General features: G+C 46.6%; 1 protein-coding gene across 1 annotated transcript; it reads right to left on the bottom strand.

Moving 5' to 3' along the window:
• Positions 1-7,603: 7,603 nt before the first annotated feature.
• Positions 7,604-21,827, bottom strand: SRP9 (signal recognition particle 9). Its single transcript, XM_006118041.5, has 3 exons — positions 21,675-21,827; positions 13,457-13,525; positions 7,604-9,656 (listed from the first exon to the last, which is right to left on the bottom strand). Exons 1-3 carry the CDS (start codon positions 21,744-21,746, stop codon positions 9,537-9,539), a joined length of 261 nt encoding a protein of 86 aa, XP_006118103.1. The 5' UTR covers positions 21,747-21,827; the 3' UTR covers positions 7,604-9,536.
• Positions 21,828-22,180: the final 353 nt, after the last annotated feature.

The raw sequence follows: 22,180 nt of genomic DNA, 5'->3' as shown, positions 1-22,180 counted from the left end.
AGGGAGGGCAGGTCACACGCCCCGCCCGCCGCCTGAGAAGAGTTGCGGGGGGAGTGGCCGCAGTGACGGGGTGAGGGGACCCGGTTTCCCGCCGACAGGCTGAGGCTGGGGGTCCCGCCGGGATCCCCGCCCGACCTGGCACGTGCCCTGCCTAGCGGGAGCCTGAGAGATGGCGGGACGCGGCGCGCGGGGGAAGCGCCCAGCGCCCGTGGAGGGGACTGAGTAGCCCACACGCCGCAGGGCAGGACCCTTAGAAATGCCAGTAATAATAGCAACTCGCCCAGCCAAGCCCAGCCCTCGCAAGGCCCAAGGGAAGAGCAGTTTGTTTTCTTCAGTGGACTTGCTGGCCAGGCGTGGTTCGAAAACAGTGCTCGTCCTCCAGCCTCCATTGCAATAGCCCCTGCTTCTTACCTAGGGCTTTTCAACAGCACCGCTCAGAGCACTTCATAGGGGCGCATCTGTCCTTCCCCATCACTGTGCCCATCGCACAGCCCAGGAAGGCACAGAGCTGCTGAATGACTTGATAAGGAAACAAAGAGGGAGCAAGGGAGCCGCAGGGGCTGCCCTAGACTAGCTGCCAGCAACTGGCGCCCTAGGCGAACCATGCAATCGGCGCCCCCCTCCCACCCTCAAGGGCAGATACGACTCAGGGTTTTGGTTCTGTGCTGCGGAGAGGGGGACTGGGGATGGAGTTCTGGGGTTGGGGGCCAGAGGGTTGGGGGCTTGGGACCAGAGGGTTGAGGATGGAGTTAGAGTTCTGGGGCTGGGGGTCGGGGGGCTGGGGATGGAGTTGGAGTTCTGAGGCTGGGGACGGGGGGAGGGGGGGCTGGGAGCCGGGGGGCTGGGGATGGAGTTCGGGGGCTGGGGAGAGGGAACAGGGTGCCAGTCAGGGAAGAAATTCCCCTGCACCCGCCTCCTCCCAAGATTCCCCCCCCCCGCTTTCCTCCTCCCCTGGGGCCAACCCCCCCTCCCGCGGGGCAACTCCCCCATGTTCCTCCTCCCCCGGGGCCGACCCCCCCCCCGTGGGGAAACCCCTCCCCCTGCCTTCTCCCCCGGGGCCAACCCTCCCCCTCCCGCGGGGCAGAGGAAACCCCCACATTCCTCCTCCCCCAGGGCTGACCCCCCCCCCACAGCACAGGAAACCCCCCCCCTGCGTTCCTCCTCCCCCGGGGATGACCCCCCCACGGGGTGACCCCCCCCCCGCGTTCCTTCTCCTCCGGGGCCGATCCTCCCCCTCCCGCGGGACAACGTCCCCCCCCCACGCGTTCCTCCTCCCCCTGAACCCCCTCCCCGCAGCACAGGGGAACCCCCCCCTCCCGTGCGCTGCCTGTCCCAGGACTTACTCCCCTCCTGTCCACAGGGAAGCCGTGCTCCAGGTAAGGCACAGGAAATGGAAGGGGCAGGGTTTGGAATTTGGCGCCCCATGCAACTTGGCACCCTAGGCGGCTGCCTAGTTTGCCTATAGGCACAGGCGGCCCCTGATGAGCCCTTGGAAAATTTAGCACATTAGCAGCACTTAAATCACTTTGCAAACAAAGCAGTGTTTGTCAACATAGGGGTCACAGAACAGGTTTTGGGTTTGCAGGAGGGAGTAGGAAGCAGGACAATTGTCTGAGGCCTCATAAAGCTAATGTGTATGTTTCGGTCCCCTCTGCCCAGGGCTTAAACCTGAACCCCACCATGCTTTTAAATCCAAAGCTTGTGGCCCACATGAAAAGGTTGAGAAACACTGTTCTGAAGGAATGTACTTTAAAAATACAGAATTTTATGTCCTGCAGTGCCTTAATGTTGTGAGATTATTAGGACTTTTATATTAATCCTTACCCAGGTCTATTTACCGGTAGATATTTAAGAGCAATGAGTACAGAGTAAATTCTCATACATCACGAGAGATAAGGCAGATAACAGACCTATATCCAGAACAGAAGAAATGTGAATGAAAGTGAAGGAGTATGCAGTTCACTGAGAAACATGGGCATGCAAATACTACAGACCTCTCTGGTCTGGCACCCCGGGAACCTGACCAGTCCCAAATGAGGGAATTTGTTGTACCAGATGAAGTCCCCTGCTACCAGCTGCCCCGGCCCTGCTATTGGGACTGTCGTGGCTGCCACATGCCCAGCCGAGCTCAGCTATTGGGATTGCCATGGCTGCCTTGTCTCTAGCCCTGCTACTGGTTGCTGTGACTGCCATGTGCCCAGCCCTACTACTGGGGATGCTGCAGCCCCTGCTGCGCTACCGGGGTTCCAGTGCCGGTCCCAGCGCCAGTCCACTTGCCACTGATAGGGGCTCTCAGCCAGGACTGCCTGGTCCAGAAACACCCATGATCCTGCTGGACCACAGATGTTGCCGGATGAGGGAGTCCCCGTTTTGGGATGTTCGACCTGTAGTGTAATAAAAGCCAAAAAAAGAAAGAAAACATGAGCAACTACAGTAGAAGACTTTGGGGACAGTAAATGAAGGAGAGAAAACTGTAGATGACTTAGTAAAAAACCCCAGTCTCACTGGAAAATGTGCTAAGTCAGAGACTTTTAAATGTCAAGGGGAAAAAGGGATATTAAGCAGGTAATATAACTCACTGGTCAAATTTGAACCTTTGACCTTGAGCAATAAAGCCAGCTAGCTCTCAGCCTGGGCTGTAGAGCTCCCTTGTTCTTATCGCTCACTGTAAGTGGTCTAAGTGTCACTACATGGGACAGTGAAGCTCTCTAGGACTACATCTACACTGCAGAGTTTTTTGTGCAAAAACAGCTGGTTTTGCATAAGAACTCGCGGAGCGTCCACACCAGAAGTGCATTTTTGCACAAGAAAAAGTATAGTAGATCGTCAGAAGACAGAGCTTTTTTGCACAAGAGTTATTCCTCTTTCTAGGAGGAATAAGCCTTTTTGTGCAAGAGCTCTTGTGCAAAAAGGTGTGTGTGGATGGACAGCGAGTTTCTTGTGCAAGAACGTCCATGGCAGTGTGGACGTTGTCTTGTGTAAAAGCACATCTCTTGCACAAAAGCACATGGCAGTGTGGAGCCACTCTTGCGCAAGAACTTTTTATGGAAGATCTCTTCTGCAAAAAGTTATTGCGCAAGAAGCCTGCAGTGTAGATGTAGCCCCAATGTATTGGTTCAGTTACACAATGAGATAGATGCAGAGAATGATGGTATGGCCACAGCAGAGACGATTACAGGGCTATCTGTGCAAGTGCAAAGAATTCTGATAAACCAGAGAAGGGAAAAAAATTGATTAAATGGAATTATAAATGTTAGACATCTGCTTCTATCTTCTGGGAATAGTGAGAGTGGTTTAGAAAAGCCCAAACACTAAGACTAGGGCTACGTCTAGACTGGCCCCTAATTCTGGAAAAGTCATGCAAAGCAGGTAAGTCAGAATAGGGAAATCCACGGGGGATTTAAATATCCCCCGCGGGATTTAAATAAACATGTCTGCCGCTTTTTTTCTGGCTTGGGGAAAAGCCGGAAAAAAGCGTCTAGACTGGCGCAATCCTCCGGAATAAAGCCCTTTTCCAGAGGATCTCTTATTCCTACTCTTATTCCTACTTGAAAGAAAAACTTTTCCGTTAAAAGCATTTGCGGAAAATCATGCCAGTCTAGACGTAGCCCCTCTGTCTACATTAATGGCTTCCAGGAACTATTTCTGGAGAAAACTATTAGTGCACTTTATTTGTCCCCTGTATCCACTCTGCTTGCAGAGAGCTTATTTAAATCTGGCACTAGCTCTAGTCTGTGGGCTTTTCCTGTATGCAAATAACCGTCAATTAAAGTGGTTTTCAAACTATGGGTTGCAACCCAGTACAGGGTCTTGAAATGTGAAGCACTGGGTCTCATTACTGCAGGATGATCAGTTGACTAGCAGGAGTGCTAAGGCAGGCTGCTTACCTGCCCTGGAACTGTAGACTGCTCTGTATCCCAGAAGTGGATGGCAGCATGCCTGACTCCTAGGTGGAGAAGGGGCAAGCACACAGGGCTCTGCTCACTGCCACTGCTTCAACCACTAGCTCCACACTCCCATTGGCTGGGGACCTGATGCTGTTTCTGGGGCGCTGCATGATCTGTAGCATGATAGCACCCCCCACTGCACCTCTGACTGGGACCTGCTCAAGGTAAGCTCCTCCTGTTCCAGCCCTGACCCTCTCCAAAGCTCTCATCCTCAGCCCTGGATACCACACTAGTCAAATTATGTTGGGTCACACACATCAACAATTTTCTTCAACTGGGTCATGAGAAAAAAAAGTTTGAAAACCACTGCTCTAAGAGATGAGAGTCTTAGTGCAAACTACTCTAACACCACTATGTTGTTCTAGTACTTGTGGCAAACTTCATAGGTACTTCCAGTGATCTTATAGACACAGCAGTTTTCCAACTTTTTGTACTGGTGAACTCTTCCACACAGCAAGGATTTGATTGTTTCGGTCTTCACTGAGAAGTCTGGAGGTGTGCCTAACGTAGTGAATACAAGCAGAGAGAGGGTAAGTTTAGAAGATAGGATACACAAAGAACAGGTTAAAAATCACTTAGGAAAGTTAGATGTCAGCAAGTCACCAGGTCCTGATGAAATGCATCCCAGGATACAGGCAGTCCCCGGATTACGTACAAGATAGGGACTGTAGGTTTGTTCTTAAGTTGAATCTGTATGCAAGTCGGAACTGGCGTCAGCCGCTGCTGAAACTGATCAGTTTCAACCGCGCGGCTGAATCTGGATGCCAGTTCTGACTTACATACAGATTCAACTTAAGAAACCCAGGTGTCCCCAAGTCAGCTGCTGCTGAAACTGATCAGCGGCTGATTCCAGGAAGCCTGGGGCAGAGAAACTCTGCCTGGAGCTTCCCGTAGTCAGCTGCTGATCAGTTTCAGCAGAGGCTGACTTGGGGATGCCTGGGGCAGAGCAGCTGGGGTGCTGCTGGGTTGCTCCAGTAGCGCGGCTCCTCGGCTCTACTGGAGCAACCCAGCAGCACCCCAGCTGCTCTGCCCCAGGCGTCCTGATTCAGCCGCTGCTGAAACTGACCAGCAGCGGCTGAATCAGGACGCCTGGGGCAGAGCAGCTGGGGTGCTGCCGGGTTGGTCCGGAGCAACGCTGCGGGACCAACCCGGCAGCCCCCAACTGCTCTACCCCAGGGGTAGGCAAGAAAAGCCTGGTCTGCTGGGGGGGGGGGGGCACTAGCTGCTCCGCGGCTTTGCTCCTGTCCCCCTGGTCTGCTGGGGGGGTCCAGCAAAGCCGCTGGACCCCCCCAGCAGACCAGGGACACCAGAGCAAAGCCACCGCCTGGGCAGCTTTGTTCGTTTGCCCGGGAGCAAAGCCGCCCAGGCAGCGGCTTTGCTCGAATGTCCCTAGTCTGCTGGGGGGGGGGTGTCCAGTGGCTTTGCTGGACCCCCCCAGCAGACCAGGGGGACAGGAGCAAAGCCACCCAGGCAGCGGGACTCCCCCCGCCTGGGCGGCTTTGCTCGGGTGTCCCTGGTCTGCTGGGGGGGGTCCAGCGGCTTTGCTGGACCCCCCCAGCAGACCAGGGGGACAGGAGCAAAGCCGCCCAGGCGGGGGGAGTCCCACTGCCTAGGTGGCTTTGCTCTGGGGCAAACGAGCAAAGCCGCCCAGGCAGCGGGACTCCCCCCGCCTGGGCAGCTTTGCTCTGGTGTCCCTGGTCTGATGGGGGGGTCCAGCAAAGCCGCTGGACCCCGCCAGCAGACCAGGGGGACAGGAGCAAAACCGCCCAGGCAGGGGAGTCCCGCTGCCTGGGCGGCTTTGCTCCGGGGCAAACGAGCAAAGCCGCCCAGGCGGCAGGACTCCCTCCGCCTGGGCGGCTTTGCTCCTGTCCCCCTGGTCTGCTGGGGGGGTCCAGAGGCTTTGCTGGCCCCCCCCCCCCCCAGCAGACCAGGGGGACAGGAGCAAAGCCGCCCAGGCAGGGGGAGTCCCGCTGCCTGGGCGGCTTTGCTCCGGGGCAAACGAGCAAAGCCGCCCAGGCGGCGGGACTCCCCCCGCCTGGGCGGCTTTGCTCCTGTCCCCCTGGTCTGCTGGGGGGGTCCAGCAAAGCCGCTGGACCCCCCCCAGGAGACCAGGGGGACAGGAGCAAAACCGCCCAGGCGGGGGGAGTCCCGCTGCCTGGGCGGCTTTGCTCGGGTGTCCCTGGTCTGCTTGGGGGGTCCAGCAGCTTTGCTGGACCCCCCCCAGCAGACCAGGGAGACCGGGAGCAGCTTTTCTCGCCCCGGAGGACACGGGTGGTGATCCCCGCCCGTGAGCTCCGGGGCGAGAAAAGCCCCGTTCGTAAGTGCTGATCCGCGTAAGTCAGGGACTACCTGTACTCAAGGAGCTGATAGGAGGTATCTGAGCCTTTAGCTATGATCTTTGAAAAATCATGGAAGACAGGGGAGATTCCAGAAGACTGGAAAAGGGCAAATATTGTGCCCATCTATAAAAAGGGGAATAAGAACAACCCAGGAAACTAGAGACCGGTCAGTTTAATGTCTGTCCCAGGGAAGATAATGGAGCAGGTAATTAAGGAAATCATATGCAAACACTTGGAAGGTAATAAAGTGATAGGGAATAGCCAGCATGGGTTTGTGAAGAACAAGTCATGCCATACTAATCTGATAGCTTTCTTTGATAGGATAACAAGCCTTGTGGATAAGGGAGAAGCAGTGGATATCATATACCTAGACTTTAGTAAGGCATTTGATACCGTCTCGCATGATATTCTTATTGATAAACTAGGCAAATATAACTTAGATAGGGCCACGATAAGGTGGGTGCATAATTGGCTGGATAACCGTAGTCAGAGAGTTGTTAACGGTGCTAAATCCTGCTGGAAAGGGATAACAAGCGGAGTTCCTCAAGGGTCTGTTTTGGGACCCGTACTGTTCACTATCTTCATCAATGATGTAGATATTGGGATAGAGAGTATGCTTATTAAGTTTGCAGATGATACCAAACTGGGTGGGGTTGCAACTTCTTTGGAGGATAGGGACATAATTCAAAATGACCTTAGCAAGTTAGAGAAATGGTCAGAGGTAAACAGGATGAAGTTTAATAAAGAGAAATGCAAAGTGCTCCACTTAGGAAGGAACAATCAGTTCCATACATACAAGATGGGAAGCGACTGTCTAGGAAGGAGCATGGCGGAAAGGGATCTAGGGGTCATAGTGCACCACAAGTTGAATATGAGTCAACAGTGTGATGCTGCTGCAAAAAATGCTAATATGATTCTAGGTTGTATCAACAGGTGTGTTGTAAGCAAAACTCATGAAGTCATTCTGCCGCTCTACTCTGCACTAGTTAGGCCTCAGCTGGAGTACTGCTGCTTTAAAGTACTCCCTCCTCTCCTTCCGTCCTCCATTGTCGCCTCTTTGATAGAGATATCAATGGGGGAAGTGACTAAATAGACTATCCTGTCAACTAGTCCTTCACATCCCTAATATATACGCAACCTAAGGCCATCATGCACAGCCATGCTCAACAACATTCCTATCAATTAGGATAAGGAAGTAAAGTTGAAATAGAAATCAGTTCTTCTGTGGGGGACAGGAGAAAAACAAACACACAAATCCACAAAGTCTTGTATGCCATGACAAAATATCCAAGCAATAAAACGTCATTAGAACCACTGTGTCGGTAAGAAATTTATTTTGCTGATCTCAAACCTTTCAGGCCAAAACTCAAGCTGGAAAATGGCAGTTCACCATACCAAAATATTTTCCAATAATATGTAACATTTTACTGAAAGAATAATTTAATGGAATACCCAAGAAGTTTATTTTTCAAACCTTCAGCAAAAATCTGGGAATTCCATTCCTTTAAATAACATTACCAGTTTTTAAAAACTCATCTGTTGTATTTTTAGAGAAACAATTAACTGGTATAAGTACAGCATAACTCAGCATTGTGAGCCTCTTTGCTTTTAACGGTTTGGAGCTGGCAAAAATATTACCCTAGGAAAATCAGCTGCAGCAGTTGCATGGTGATATACAGGAAGTCAGCTTGGCATTTAACAATACAGGTTGAACCTCTCTGGTCCGGCAACATCCATGACCTGGCAGGAACATGGATATTGCTGGCCAAGAGATCTCCAGCCACAAAAGCTGCAGGCTAGGAGATGAGCTAGTAAGGTGACAGATAGCCGAGCCCCATTGGCAGGCCACATCACAAAAGAGCCCTGACAATTGGAGTGGGGCTGGTGGCCATGGGGAGTGGAGTCTGGCAGGAAGGCCAGGACAGCACATTATCTGGGGCCGGAGACCAGGAGAGGACCCCTGGTAAGGCAAACTCCCTTGTTCAGGGCATCTCAAGTTCCTAGGATGCTAGACCAGGGAGGTCCAACCTGTATATAGTATCTATTCAAAGCAAGTGCCCAACTCCAACATTTTGGTCTTCAAGCAGGATGCCTTCAAAGGAGAGGTAAATAGAGTCCTCTACCATTAAACAGAGGTAGCAATAAGAAGCAAGTCTAAGCCACATGAGTGTCAAGATCAATTATACTCTTGCTTCAATGTTTAAGGAATGTGCTTACCAAATTTGTTAGCATGCGTGAATTCAAGTTAACAGTCCACATGCATATTTTTAAGTACATTTAAAACTGGTGAGTTACCAAGACCTGGAAATTGACATAATTTATTCATAGAATAGATCATATTCTGGGTATTACTTGTGCATGTTTCCAGTGCCCTTTCTAGTATGCCTCAATTCTGTGCTGAAAGTCTTTAGGAGCAAGAGGGAAATTCAGTCTGTCTGCCAACTACTTCTAAATATGACTTTAGTTCTTTTTATATGAACACTTGCCTGATAACTGGATTGAGAATTTCCAACTACTCACAGTTACTGAACAATTTTCAGTAGATAGTGATGTCTTAATGAATGACAACTCTCTATTGAACTAGCACTCAAAAATGTGTTCTGAGGAACTATGATGCTTAGTTATAAGTATAATACAGTTTATGGCTAGAATATTAAAAGCTAGAAACTTTGTAGAACAACTTACTAGCTGCACAGTATAATACATGATTTTTGGCAATTTTAGTTTAGAACATGTCTGTTTCTAAATTCTGTTATATCTCATTAGTTATAAAGGGTTATTAGATCCAGTTTACAGTATTAGTTGGTCAAATTAATGTACATTTTCTCCTTTGTGAGACTATAACAGCACAGGAATATGAATGAAAGTACGATCAATTGAATCCACATGAAAACATGTGCTCACTGTCCAGAGCGATACACTTGTTTCTTCTCACTTTCATTAGAGTATTATAGATTTACAAAAGAAAATATATACAGGTTACAGTATGTTAAGCAAGACTTGTAAGAATATTTTCCACAAAGGATATATTTTTCTTGCTTAATTTTCCAAAAATAAATACAGGCTTTCAACTGAAAGCATTTATTTTCCTAGTTATTTGAAGAGGAGTCTGGGGAGGGGAAAAAAGCTTCAGACTTTTCATAGTCCACTTTGTTACATAAAACATCTCCTGTCCCAATGCTTGCTCAAATCCAAGTGATATTTTCTTCCTGTGAAATATGACTGGAGCTTTCATTTTATTTTCAACTATTCAGTCTGTTTCCATGGCAGCACTACGGGATTCCTTAGCTACCATGAGTCGCATTAGCTGACTGTGGAATTTCTCAATCTTCTTTACATCTTGAGCCTGGTCCGTTCTATATAGCAGACACTGTCAAAAGAAAGTTATTAAATGTCAGGTTTTATTTCAAGTTATTTATATCTGTGATTTAGAGTTTCCATATTAATTTCACATATTTCTGACACCAGAAAGTTACACTACAAAGTGAAAGACTTCAAGGACTCTGATCAGTGCCATATGTACTTTGTCCCACACTTGAAGGGGCAACATAAAGCTACTGTAACATTAGCTACCCTTAACTCAATCAATTGTTGTAATAAAGTTTTAAAAATTTATATCTATATAGATATAAAATATTTCTAAAACAATCTTCCTTTGCATCCTCTATATCGCATATCTGCATTAACACTGAAAAGTCTTGATACCAGGGACTGTTGTCAATGTCACCAAGCAGTGATTTGCACTTAGAACTCCGTTGTCAAAGCCTTGCTGTAGCGTGCAAGATTTTGGGTGCCATAAAGCTACCAATGAATACAGTGAACTCTATTCAATGTTGTATACAGGTAACATTCTAAAGTTATAATCTGTATAATACTAAAAGAAAAACTAGAATAAATTAACATGTGCCAACCTAATACTTTACTATTGACATTCCTTAAAGCACCATTCATAACATTTTGTATAGTGTTAAACAGTTTTATTTAACATCCACTCAAAACTCAGATTAATGGTTTTATCTTTCCCCTTTAGCAAATGCACTCTACATGTTTATACTTGAAATGAATATTCTAGCAGTTAAAGTTTAACGAGCTTTCTCCCCCAATCTAACTTGTTTTACGATTACGCAAGTACTACTTTGCTTTCATGTGTCTTCTACAAAGAACCACAGTCCACGTGGTTAAGCATAAGATCCCTTGAACTACAATCTAATTGTTGAATGAAAAACTTAAGAAAAATACTTAAGACTGAAATCTGAATCAGATAAATGGTGCATTTTAAAATTAAATGAGGTTCATATTGATTTTCTTTTTCCTTTTCAGGAAAATTTAAGCAAAGGTCTCTTTTCATAATACCAAGAGTTCTCAAAAAAAAGTCTCAGCAGCAGACCAAAAGCTGCTCCTTAAGAGGGAATTATTGTGTTAACACATGAAACAGATTATTTCCGTGTGGGTTCTGTAGTAGATTTTGAATGTGAAATTAATCTTTCCTTGGATTTTCTCACTATAGATCTTCATACTTTTGGGCTATACTTATTTTGTCACCATCAGCGCTAGATTAAGCATTACTTACAAGTGAAAAAAAGTCAAGATTTTTTCTCTCCCATTTTTGAAGTTCACTGTCTCTATGACCAAGTAGTATTTCTACATGCAAAAGTCATGAAGAATCAAAGAGCCACCTTAGTAAGATAGGGAGAACTTCTCTTCATCTGATACTTTTCCTTCTCCATTGCACATTATAGACAGAAGTAGGCTGCCACTGTTTGATTCGTCATCATGATCACATACTAGACACTAATACCGATACGCAACACACTGGGATTTAAAATTGGTTGCAGATGGAAGCCACAAATGCTTTTGTTTGCTTAAGAGGCAGCTCGTGGATTTGGGGACACCAGCTGAAATAGCAGGTGACTTGGAATGATTAGTTCCCTCTATCCCTTTAGCATGAATAGAGTAACACAGCTGTCCAGACTGATCTACCAAAGGAATAAAAATAGAAAGCTTCGGTCTCCAGGGATGTCAATACAGCAATTTTACTCGCATTAAATTCACATAAAAACTTCTTTAAACTTTGAGGCATGCAGTATAAAAATCTAGTTCAGTCTTTCTACAGCTATTCTGCCTCTGCAGAGGTTACAGAAGCAGAACTTAGCTTTGTCAGTAAAGTTTGCTACTTTGACATGGTGACAAGCAGATGATTGTAAAAGGGGCTGTTTTAAACTACGTTTCTTCTAACAAATCTGTCTTAATGCCTCTAATTGAATATCCCTTTGGGCTTCAGAGCCTCTCTTGTACTGTAATTACCTATCCACAGACATCTGACTATTTCTCCACCACAGTCTGGACTCAGACACTGACCAAACCTTCTAAGAAGAATCTGCAGACTAGATAAAGTTCGTCTCCTCCCTGAAAAAACAGTATCTTAAAGACAAATGACTAGTAATATGGATCATTGGACTGCGTTCACACGTCCTGTACTCCCTTGTTTATTCTTCTGTGAGTTGCTCATTCCTCTTAGACCCTGTCCCCTTTCCTAAACATCCCTCCAGTGTTTCTGGATAGAAATCAGCTAGGAGACATGTAAGTACATTCAGCTTGACAGTAATACAGTATTTTTTTAAAAGACTTTTGTATTCTAATTCAGGGGAGGAAAGGTTACAAAAACGCATGACAAACACTCCCAAGAGATGCCACCAAACATACAGCTGGTCACATAATATGTAATAAACCATGCAGGCTCTAAGATCAATGTTTGAATTCAGTCTGATACCAAATGGCAGGTATACCCCCAAAGTAAGAGAGAACTAGGCTTACATTTAGAAGAACTACTGACCCTTCCCTTAGAGAACAAGGATGACAAGAACTACAAAAGCCTTTGATCTGGGAAGGATGTAGTAACTGCATCGGCAATACTGCCAACTTTGAGATCAGAAATTGTGACTCACACTGCTAATGAGATAAAAAAATAATCAAATCATGTTCTTCAGTCTGTCTTTTTTACTTTAACTCTATTCCTAGCCTGTAGACATAGCTATAGTCTAAAAGCAGGGAGAAGTGGTAAACAACTTTATTAAGGGAAGCTTTTCGACAGGTAGATGGATGTCATTTCTCTATCATCTATTTTGCTATGTCAGCCCCACAGACAGAAGGGGCCATTTTGAATAGGGAACCTTTCATCATATTTTTAGACAAGTTAAAACATGCCCCAAAATCACAAGAGTTGTGGGAAAAAAATAATGAGTTGGCAATATTGCATTTGTTCATGGAGCTCCTTAGCTAGATTCCTGGGTAATTTCTCCATGCTTGTGGGGCCAAGACAAGGTAATGTTGGGCGAGTGGCTTCATGTCTAGGATTTTGTGTTTGCTGTTTAAGTGTGTCATTTCCTCACTTCAGTGAGGTTTCTTTATTATGTTATAACTTACTCCACTGAGTCTCTTCTTTACATTATTTGCCTATAAACAAACATGTACATTACATATTTAAAAGTTTTAGACTTTCAGAACAGTTCAACACCAGAAACTTTTCTAATACAGTATCGAGAAGGGGTGTAGGAATAACATTTGTATGCTGGCAAAAGTCTTAGTGCAGATGGATTTAAAAGCCATAAATGGGCTTTTGCTAGTAGAGCTTATTTTATTCAAACTAGTGCAAGTTATATTGCCAAAAGCCCTTTATACTTGTGTAAGCGGTGTCTGCAATAAGAGGGTTTACTAAAATAGCTATACAAGCAAACCTTTTTCTACTTTAGACCTAGCCTTTCATTTCCCTTCTCCGGTCATTCTTTAGTTTGTACAGCAATGAAAAAACAAAAAGGAGTTACCTTTAACTGCAAGACTTTTATACAAACAAAAATAAAAATAGCATTTTCAGTTGTATTCCTCAAAAGAAACCCAGTAAGTTCCCTTAAAGTGAGCGAAAGGCTCACTCCTTCTCCCCTTGAAATCATTAGAAAATTGCCTCTCACACTCAATGGCTGCAGAATGGTGTATCAAGCTAGCAGCTGAGGGGTTCACAAAAACAGAGTGAAAGTAGTTCAGTGGTTTGAGAAAGTTAGACAAGCTTACAGAACCATCTATATATGAAGTTCTCTAGCAATTTTTATTCTTAATCAAATTAAATGTTAGCCTCTTAAAATATCAAGATCTGCAGTTACAACATTATTTACTTACAACTACATCATCTGTTACTTTGATACATAGATTCCCATCACAGTGTCGGTATTTAAGAACCACACGCACCTGAAAGGAGAAAACATTTTAGGAATTATTGATAGACAAGGATGAGGGTTTTCACACTACACATTCCTAACATTAAACAACTTGATATTTAAGTGTGTCATTTTATACTTTATTCAAGGAAACACTTGAATCCATTTCACTCATGATCCATTTCACTTAGCACCCATACATTGCCAAAATATTTACAGTTTGGATTTCTCAATGCTCAGGAAAGTTTTAGTTTCAACAAAAAGTGGAGTTTGCCCACATTTTAAAATGGTAGGTGTTTCCCCTCAAGAAAGCTGGGAAACTTAACCTTCCTGAAAATATCCTGTTAACTTCAAAGTTTCAAATTTATCATATGATCACTATTCATTCCTCCCTCAGAGACATTAGGACTGTACAGCCTCACAGTTGTGAACAGCTTGGGACTGGAGGTTGTTTGGGATTACAAACATTTCAGAATTACAAATAAAACACTATGGTTCTTTCAAAAGTTTACAACTGAACATTGACAATACAGCTTTGAAAGTTTACTATTCAGAATAAAAATGCTGCTTTCCTTTTAGTAGTTTTTATTTAACCCAGCACTACATTGAGTTTGCTCTCCCCTTCCCCACCCCGGATCTCTGCTGCTGCCTAATGGTGCACTTCCAGTTCCAGTTCCAAATGAGGTGCATGGTTGACTAGTAAGTTTATAACCCGAGTGTTCATCATGCTGAGGTTGAAGAATGTCAACATTGTTGTATCTAAATCAGATTGGGGAGAGAAGATTTTTTTTTAATATTTAAACATCACTTCACAAATATTCAACATAAGTCAAGGACTGCTTTAGGTCTGGAATGAGAGAAGTATGGGGAAAAAGTAATGTTACAGGTCTGACACCAAGGGTATGTGTACAGAACTAAAACACCCACAGCTAGTCTATGCCAGTGGATTCAGGCCTCAGACTATTTCATTGCTACATAGACTCCAGGACTTTGAGACCCTTGGACTTCGTAGGGTCCTCACGTCTGGGCTCCAAGCCAATCCCAGAAGTCTATACAGCCTGGAAAAAGCCCCATGTTCAGAGCTGGCTGGCATAGGCTACCCATGGGTTTTTTGTTTTTACTATGCAGACATTCCCCAAGACTTATAAGGATGGGGGAGGACTGATTAGCAACTGGGAATTACCCAGTTATCCATTTGGCTTGTGGGATGGAGATCATTGTGAGCCTGGTTAACAAAAGGGACCAGAAATGCTAAGAAGTCTTTACCTTAAATCAGGATGCATCTCAGGCCATGTCTACAATACAACATAAGGTCAAATTTATTAAGGTCAATTTTAGCACCCAATTCTATAAGGTTCCCCAATGCTCAAGAATTCGACTTAGTTCGAAGTAGCGTGTACCCAGTAGGACAACTACCATCAACTGAGGGTGATTCACTGGGGGTAGCTATCCTAGAGTGCCTGCACCTCTTTAAATTCTGGGTTATGCTCCCAGTGCATGCTGAGACCAAAACTGTACAGCAAGTGGGTCTGGGTACCAATCATCAGCATCCCATAATGCACTTATTTCCTCCCTCCTCTCCATTGCTTGAGAGCAATGGCAAACAGTCTTTGCACACACTTTTTTTCTCTTGGTTATCCACAGAGACCATAACAGCATAAACATGGATTCCATCATGGAACCCATTGAGCATCAAAGTATTATGATTAAGATTAAAATCTTCATGTTCCTAATGCTGGAGTATGTCCAGAACATATTCAGGGTCCACAGGCACGAGGACAAAGGCCCTGAACATACTGTTCTGCAAAGCACTTCAGTTGAGCAATTGGCAAACTCCACCAGCATTCTACTGTAAGGCCACTTTAAGGAAATTTGGGAATTGCTTGCCCCAGCCCTGATGTGTAAGGATATCAGAATGAGACCTGCTCTGACAGTAGAGAAGTGGTGATTTCCCTGTGAAAGCTAGCAATGCCAGACAGCTACAGGACATTTGGGAATCAATTCAGAGTGGGGTAATCTACAGTAAGTACTGAGATTCAAGAAGCCAAGGCAATCAATACCCTTCTGCTATGGAGAGTAACAACTCTGGGAAAAGTAGAGAACATAGCAGAGGGCTTTACTGCATTGGGATTCCTCAACTGTGGTGGGACAAAGAATGGAATGCCCACCCTCATCTTGGCACTTAATCACTTTGCTAAGTAGTACATATACCACAAGGGGAACTTCTCAATGGTGCTGCAGGGGCTTGTGGATGACTACAGCCACTTCACCATCAACCTGGGAAGGTCGGAAAAGGTGCATGACACACATCTTTAGAAACTCTTGCCTCATCAGCAAGTTGCAATTTTTTTCCTCAGACCAGAAATGTGACCCAACCTACCCCTTGCTCCTATGGCTCATGAAGCTGTACATGGTCAGCCTGGACTACAGTAAGGAGCAGCTCAACTAATGGTTGAACAAGTGCTGAAAGGTGGCAAAATATGCTTTTGGGCATTTAGAGGGAAGGTTCCTCAGTCTACTGACTAGGTTAGACCTCAGCAAATGCAGGATTCCCATTGTGGTGTCAGCCTACTGTGAGCACCATAATATTCGTGAGAGGAAGGGGGAAGAGGGGAGAAGGTATCTGATGGATGGAGAGGGGGTAAGGCAGAGTGCCCAGCCAGGGATTTTGAGCAGCAAGCAACAGGAACTAAGGAGAGCATAGCAAGGGGCAGTGCAAATCAGAGAGGCTTTGCAAGACAGTTTTATGACTGGTCAGTTTTGAGAGTCATGAACGTTGCTCTCAATGCAGTGCCCCTGCATTCAGTGTGCTTGCCTGTAATACTTCCCTCCTCCCCCAACACAAGCAATAAGAGACTATTGTTCAGAAATCATGCATTTTTATTCAGGGAACACAGCAAGGACAGAAGAGGAGTCCAGGGTGGGAAGGGTATCAGAATGGCAAGGTGGTCAGCCTTTTGCTTTGCAATGCAACCCTGTGGGTTGAGTGTGAGGTTGCCCTTGACTCCTCCCAACCCCGCATTCCAGGGCCCCTGGGAGAGGAGGCGGCTATGGAAATCTGCGAGGGGGGAAATGTTGGTCTGCAAGCCTGGAGGGATGCCTATCCATGCAAGTGCCCTGGAAAGTTGTCATGCAGTCCATCACATCCGCCATAGATGACAAGACTCATGGAGCTTCACTTCCAGCTCCCTGCACACTTTCCTTTCCTCCTGCTCCACTTGCATTTCCTCCAGCAGCCTTCTCCTCCACTCACTTACATGCTCCCTGCCCAAGTTGGCAGATTGCATTTGCTTCTTGAACATCTCATCCCTAGTCAGCTTTCACTTGCAGATTTGTGCCAGGCAGGGGAGTGTGGAGCAGGCTCACTGCTATTTCTGCTGAACAGAAGCGAAGGGCAGACTTTACAAGAGATATATTGTAGAGCATAAAAGCCTCATCTGCTAGAATAAAATGAAAGTCTGTCTAAAGACAATACTGATGCACTATGTACATGGCGACAGTTATGCTTTTAAGGGGTCACTATGCAGCAGATACACCTCTGTTCTTCGGGGAGAGCTAGACTCGGTTTGGTGGCAGGCATGATAAGGGCCATGCTAGGGCAGAGGCACAAATCTGCAGATGGGAAAGGGGAGGGAATCTGGGTGCTGTGGCAGAGCAGGGCCTCACACAGCACCCATGTGTTTGGCACCCTCTATCCCTCATTTGCAGGAGAGTAGAACTGTCCCTTCCCAAAGGAGCGGGGAGGAGACCGGGGGCGGAGGAAAGGAGGGGTTACAGGCATGGCAGCAGGGCAGGGGCTCAAGCCATGCTTCAATGGAGATGAGCAAACAGGTTTAACTAATGCCTCTGCAGTAATAGCTTCCCCTACTTCATCCAGATTGCCATGCCAGATACCAGTCTCTTCCAACTCACACAGATAGTGAGCAGATGCTGACTGAATGTGGCCAGAAACCTGGACCTTATGCTGCAACACTTTGTGCTGCAATAACACCAGACCACTTACTGTGGGCTTGACATGAAAAGACATGGAGGTAGAAATAAGGCAGGCCTCCCCAGAAACCTTGTGAGAAGGATTAAATAGTTCTTGTATGAGAGCTTTCTGAAGATGTGCAGGAAGGATTCCTGCTCCATCTCCATACACATTAACAAGCTGTTCCGGGGACAACCCCCCATGTAGGCACAGTATTCACCACAGATCACACCTAACTATTTAGCCACTTTTAGCAAGATTAAAAAAAAAAGTGAACTAACCAAAAGTGCCCTTTCCAGGATCAGTGTCCGACAGACATCCTGGGAAGATGGGATTATCTCAAGGTTATAAAAAGTTTTTGGCTCTTGGTGACATTGGTTGCCCCACTTGCCTGCTGACTATTCTCCTCCTCCATGGGGTCTTCTTTGCTGCTACCTGAGTCTCTTGGCTGGAATTCACAGATTGGCTAGGGAAGCTGATTGGGTCCTCCCTAAGGATCTCATACTCATGGAAGTTTTGGAGCATCACTTCAAACATGCCACTTCTGTTTGCCTCTTGTGTCTTTTGGGATGACTTTCTCAGCTCCTTTATTTTCACTCAGCACTGCTGGGCACCCCTGACTCATTCTCTCTCCTCCATGCCATTTGCAATCTTCATGTAAATATCTTTGTTTATTTTGCTAGTTCGTAGTTTTGCAAGAACAGATTCCTCTCCCCACACAGCAATGAGGTGCAGATCCCCTGCACACTCCATGCTGGTGCTAGTCTGCAAACCTGGGAACTGATGGAGCTCAAGAAAAAGGGTGCTGCCTGCTCCCCACACAGGAAATTAAACACAAGTTTTTCCGAGACTTTTCCTGTTCATCTGGAGAAGAGGAGAGTTGGAAATCATGGCCAGAGTGGTCCCCACAGGGTACTGTGGCAAGCCACTGGGAAGCCAAGAACATTGACTTTCACAGCACTCAGTCTGCACTAGTGCAAATTCGACAATGCAAGTTTGAATTAGCAGTTATTCCTTATGAAAGCAGGCATGCAGAAATAGATTATAATGGCCTTTAAAGTCAATGGAATGTTCTTGATGGCGAGGACTCATTGTTTAGAAAAAAAATCAACGTAATGTGGCTAAGTTTGACCTAAACTCCCGATGTAGTCCAGGCCTCACAAATTACATCACTTGAATATTAAAGGAAAGTTCTCCCTTCTTCCTTACCATGGAGCTTGAGTGGCTAGAGGTCAAGACGACTACAAAGGAAGTGTAATAAGAGCCTGGTAGGTCCAACAATTTTCTGTGCCAGTTTTAACACCAAGTAGTACTTATTGCCACCAATATAATCACTGGCATCTCAAATACATTTTGTGATATCTTCAGGGAAAAAGCAGGATTTCATAAAGGAAAAATGATTGTATAGGAGACAAATTAAAACTGTTTTGAGATATCCCTTCTTCCCTAGTCACCTTGGTGGGGACATATACTAAGTAGGGATGTGAGTAGATGAATTATAAGCCTAGGCTTATCGGTCAGTCAAGTCAACTACCTGCATCCCTCTTCCTGCTGCCTTTGCATCAGAGGTAGCAGGGGTAGCGGAGGAGGAGCAGCCAGTTCCCCCCCCCCAGCACCATCTCTGGGGTGCTGCCTGTCCCCCCACGCCCATGCTTCTGCCTCTATCAGGCAACAGTGCAGGGGCGGGAGAAGATCAGAGGAGGCTGCCACAAAACCTAGGCTGATTGGTTAACTACTCACATTCCTCCCCTCTTGCTGCCTCTGTATCAGGGAGAGAGGAAGTGTGAGAAGCAGGAGCTGGTGCTGAGGGGAGCTGGCTTAAAAGCCAGTTCCCCCCAGCACTCCTTTGCAGAACTGGCTTCATGCTACCGCCTGCTGCAAAGCAACCCCTGTCCACAGAGGGTCCAAGCTCCCCACAGACAGTGGCTGCTCCATATCTCCTGGAGCAGCCCGTCTGCCACCAGCCTGGGCCTGCTGAGGTAGAGGCTGCTTTGTGGTAGCAGCCCCTGTGCGTGGTGAGCTAGGACCTCCCGTGGACAGGGGCTGCTGCCACCCCATGGTTTGCCTCTGTATCACTTTAAAAACCAGCTCTCCTCATGGACTGGCTCCCCCTGCCACTCTCCACTGCTGCCTTTGATACAAAGGCAGCATTGCAGGGTGTTAAGGGGCTCTCCGGGACTGGGACCTGGAGTGCACTGGCTGCCAGCCCTGCCCCCAGGGACTATTGAATAGTCGTGTAACCGCAAAGATTTCATGCAGTTACACAACTATTCTGTTTCCTGATAGCCAACATCCATAGTTGTTAGGTGTGCACCTGTGTGGCCCCAGCTCCAGTCCCAGCACACCGGGCAGCCACCCGCCTTGTGGCCCAGCCCCAGAAGCAGCGGGGCCTGGGGCTGCATGGCAACTGCTGGGATACTAAAATTAGCACTGCAGCACATGCCATCCGCCATGTCTTGTCACCGTCATATGACAAACAACTATAAATCAGATTTGATGTCATCTAGCCAACCTAAAAATTAGCAGTTCAGTGGAAAAATGGAGCTACTGAACTGGTTATGGTATTGCACAGGACATGCATATACAACTACTGCCATTAAAGAACTTTGCTACTTCCTTGCAGTATCAACCTAATCTCAAGAAAATAAAAACATCCTACTTCTAGAAACCAAACGCAAGAAGTTTAAGGAAACCATTTCCCTTTTGAAGTACTAATGCCAGATTACAAATGTAAAAAGCAGAGATATCAGACCCCCACCCTCCAACATTAAATTCACTTTTCAAGAATTAGAGCAAGATTCCCAACCTTGTTCAAATGCAGGAAGGAGAGGAAATGAGCAATAATAATAATTATTCCAATAATAAGAGAGGCCCACCCCATTCTAACATAGCTGGTGCTGACAAGGAAACTGTTAAGTTTAGTAACCCTTTCTGAAGTCACTTCATTTTCCTGAATAAGTTTCATAACTTGAGACATACTGTATGCAGTAACTGCATCCTCTGCCTTACTGACCAGAAACAAAATGGCCAAAAATAGAGCTGCCATATGAAATTTAGACAAGCTTCTAAAAAAAACAATACATACCTTCTGTATTTAAAGCTTTTTAAACACAAAGAGCATGGCACTGATCCTGAAAATGTTATGCTCAAATACAGGTGTCAAACTAGTTACTAAATCAAATATAGCTATACTTTTGACATTTAAGAGGGTCAAGTGTGCTATGACCCACTGTGGCATCAGATGGATTAAATTATGTGTTGCTAAAGTAAAAGTTTATTTTTAAAAAGTTTTAGTGAAGGGATAATACTTACCATTTCATTTTACACTTTGTTACAAAATTAGATTTTGATTTTAGATAAAGGGATCTCAATATTAGGATACGTGTCATAATACTGAAATACTAAGAGCTAAATATATAGTTTGAGTGATGATTAATGCCCTAATCCTCCAGTGAGCTTCACACAGGCAGACCATAGTGTCCACATGAAGTCCCACTGAAGTCAATGTCTTCCTACGAACAATCCCATGAAAGGGTCAATGTAAGAGACTCATAACCATTCAAGAGTATCTGAAGAATATATATAACTTCTCCCTTCTTGGTGTTAGGTCTAAGACAGTATCACCAAAAGCAACGGAACAAAACTAAGACAAAAGCATTAAAATTATGAAAGAAAACTTCTGAATAGCAAGATACTGCTCCATAAGAATGACTCACCCGACCCGACCGCTCAACAGAAGTAAGACTGGTCACCCCAGTATCAGAATAACCAGTCCTGCCTCACCTCGGCGGTGGAGAGAGGCAGGCAAGACAGAGCTAGAGTCCTTCCCTTCCCTGAGGTGTGCGGCTAACAGGTGGACGTTTGTTGTGCTTGGTGTAAATAGCAGAATTGCATCGAGAGCTTCGTGGCCTATCAGGGACCCCGGCAGGTTCACTTTTCACAAGCGCTACGCGGTGCCCGGCTACCCGGCGGGGATGGGGATGGGGGGGGGGGGGGTTATTCCTGCCACCCGAAGTGACTCAGGCTGTTCCCAAAGACAGGCAGTTCCGCTGGGAGATCCCAGGCACCCGCCGGCTCCGTGCTCTGCTCGGGAACGCAGAGGCGGCTGCTGGGGGCGCGCCCCACACAAGGGGCTCCGGGACCGAGGGGCTCCCCGTCCCGCCACTCCTACCACAGCTCGCTCATCCGCGACCGGCCCCGCCCCCCGCACCTTCATGGGGTCCGCGAGGTAGAGCTTCTCGGCAGCTCGGGTGAACTCCTCCCAGGTCTGGTAGTGCGGCATGGCGGGAAGAGCTACCTCGGGCCGGCTCACTCTCACAGCTCAGCACTCCCTCCCTAGCGCACACGCAGCAAGATGGCGCGGGGGAGGGGAATAGACTCTGTATCGCTCCTCTCTATTGGACAGCAGGAAGAGACTGTCCAATCAAACAGTACGTTATTGAGGTGTTTCCCCCCCCCCCATAGCGGAAGTGCGGAAAGGGAGCGAGTTTATTCTGTTTGCGGAGCGTAGCTACTCTGTGCTCACCGGTCACAGCGCCACCTGCAGGCCTGGCGGAACAGAACTGTCCGGACAGCCCTCTCGGTTCAAAGAGCCCCTTGCCGCTTGTGAGGGTTGAGGGGGTCAAGCGCACTCATTGGCTGCTGCGCCGCCCAATCAGGACGGGGGCTGTTACGCTGTCAGCTGTAAGCGCGAGGCGTGAAGCTGGCTCCCCTAGT

Source organism: Pelodiscus sinensis, chromosome 3, assembly GCF_052426305.1.
Source record: "Pelodiscus sinensis isolate ZL-2025 chromosome 3, ASM5242630v1, whole genome shotgun sequence".
Lineage (NCBI taxonomy): Eukaryota > Metazoa > Chordata > Testudines > Trionychidae > Pelodiscus > Pelodiscus sinensis.
This window is presented reverse-complemented; position numbering and strand designations above follow the sequence as displayed.

Bases quoted from the DNA above. Each gene is read 5' to 3' on its own strand.
- SRP9 (XM_006118041.5), bottom strand. From the start codon at position 21,746: ATGCCGCACTACCAGACCTGGGAGGAGTTCACCCGAGCTGCCGAGAAG. The intron at 13,526-21,674 runs GTGCGGGGGGCG...TTCTCCTTTCAG, and splicing joins ACCTCGCGGACCCCATGAAG to GTGCGTGTGGTTCTTAAATA. The intron at 9,657-13,456 runs GTAAGTAAATAA...TTCTTTTGACAG, and splicing joins AAGTAACAGATGATGTAGTT to TGTCTGCTATATAGAACGGA.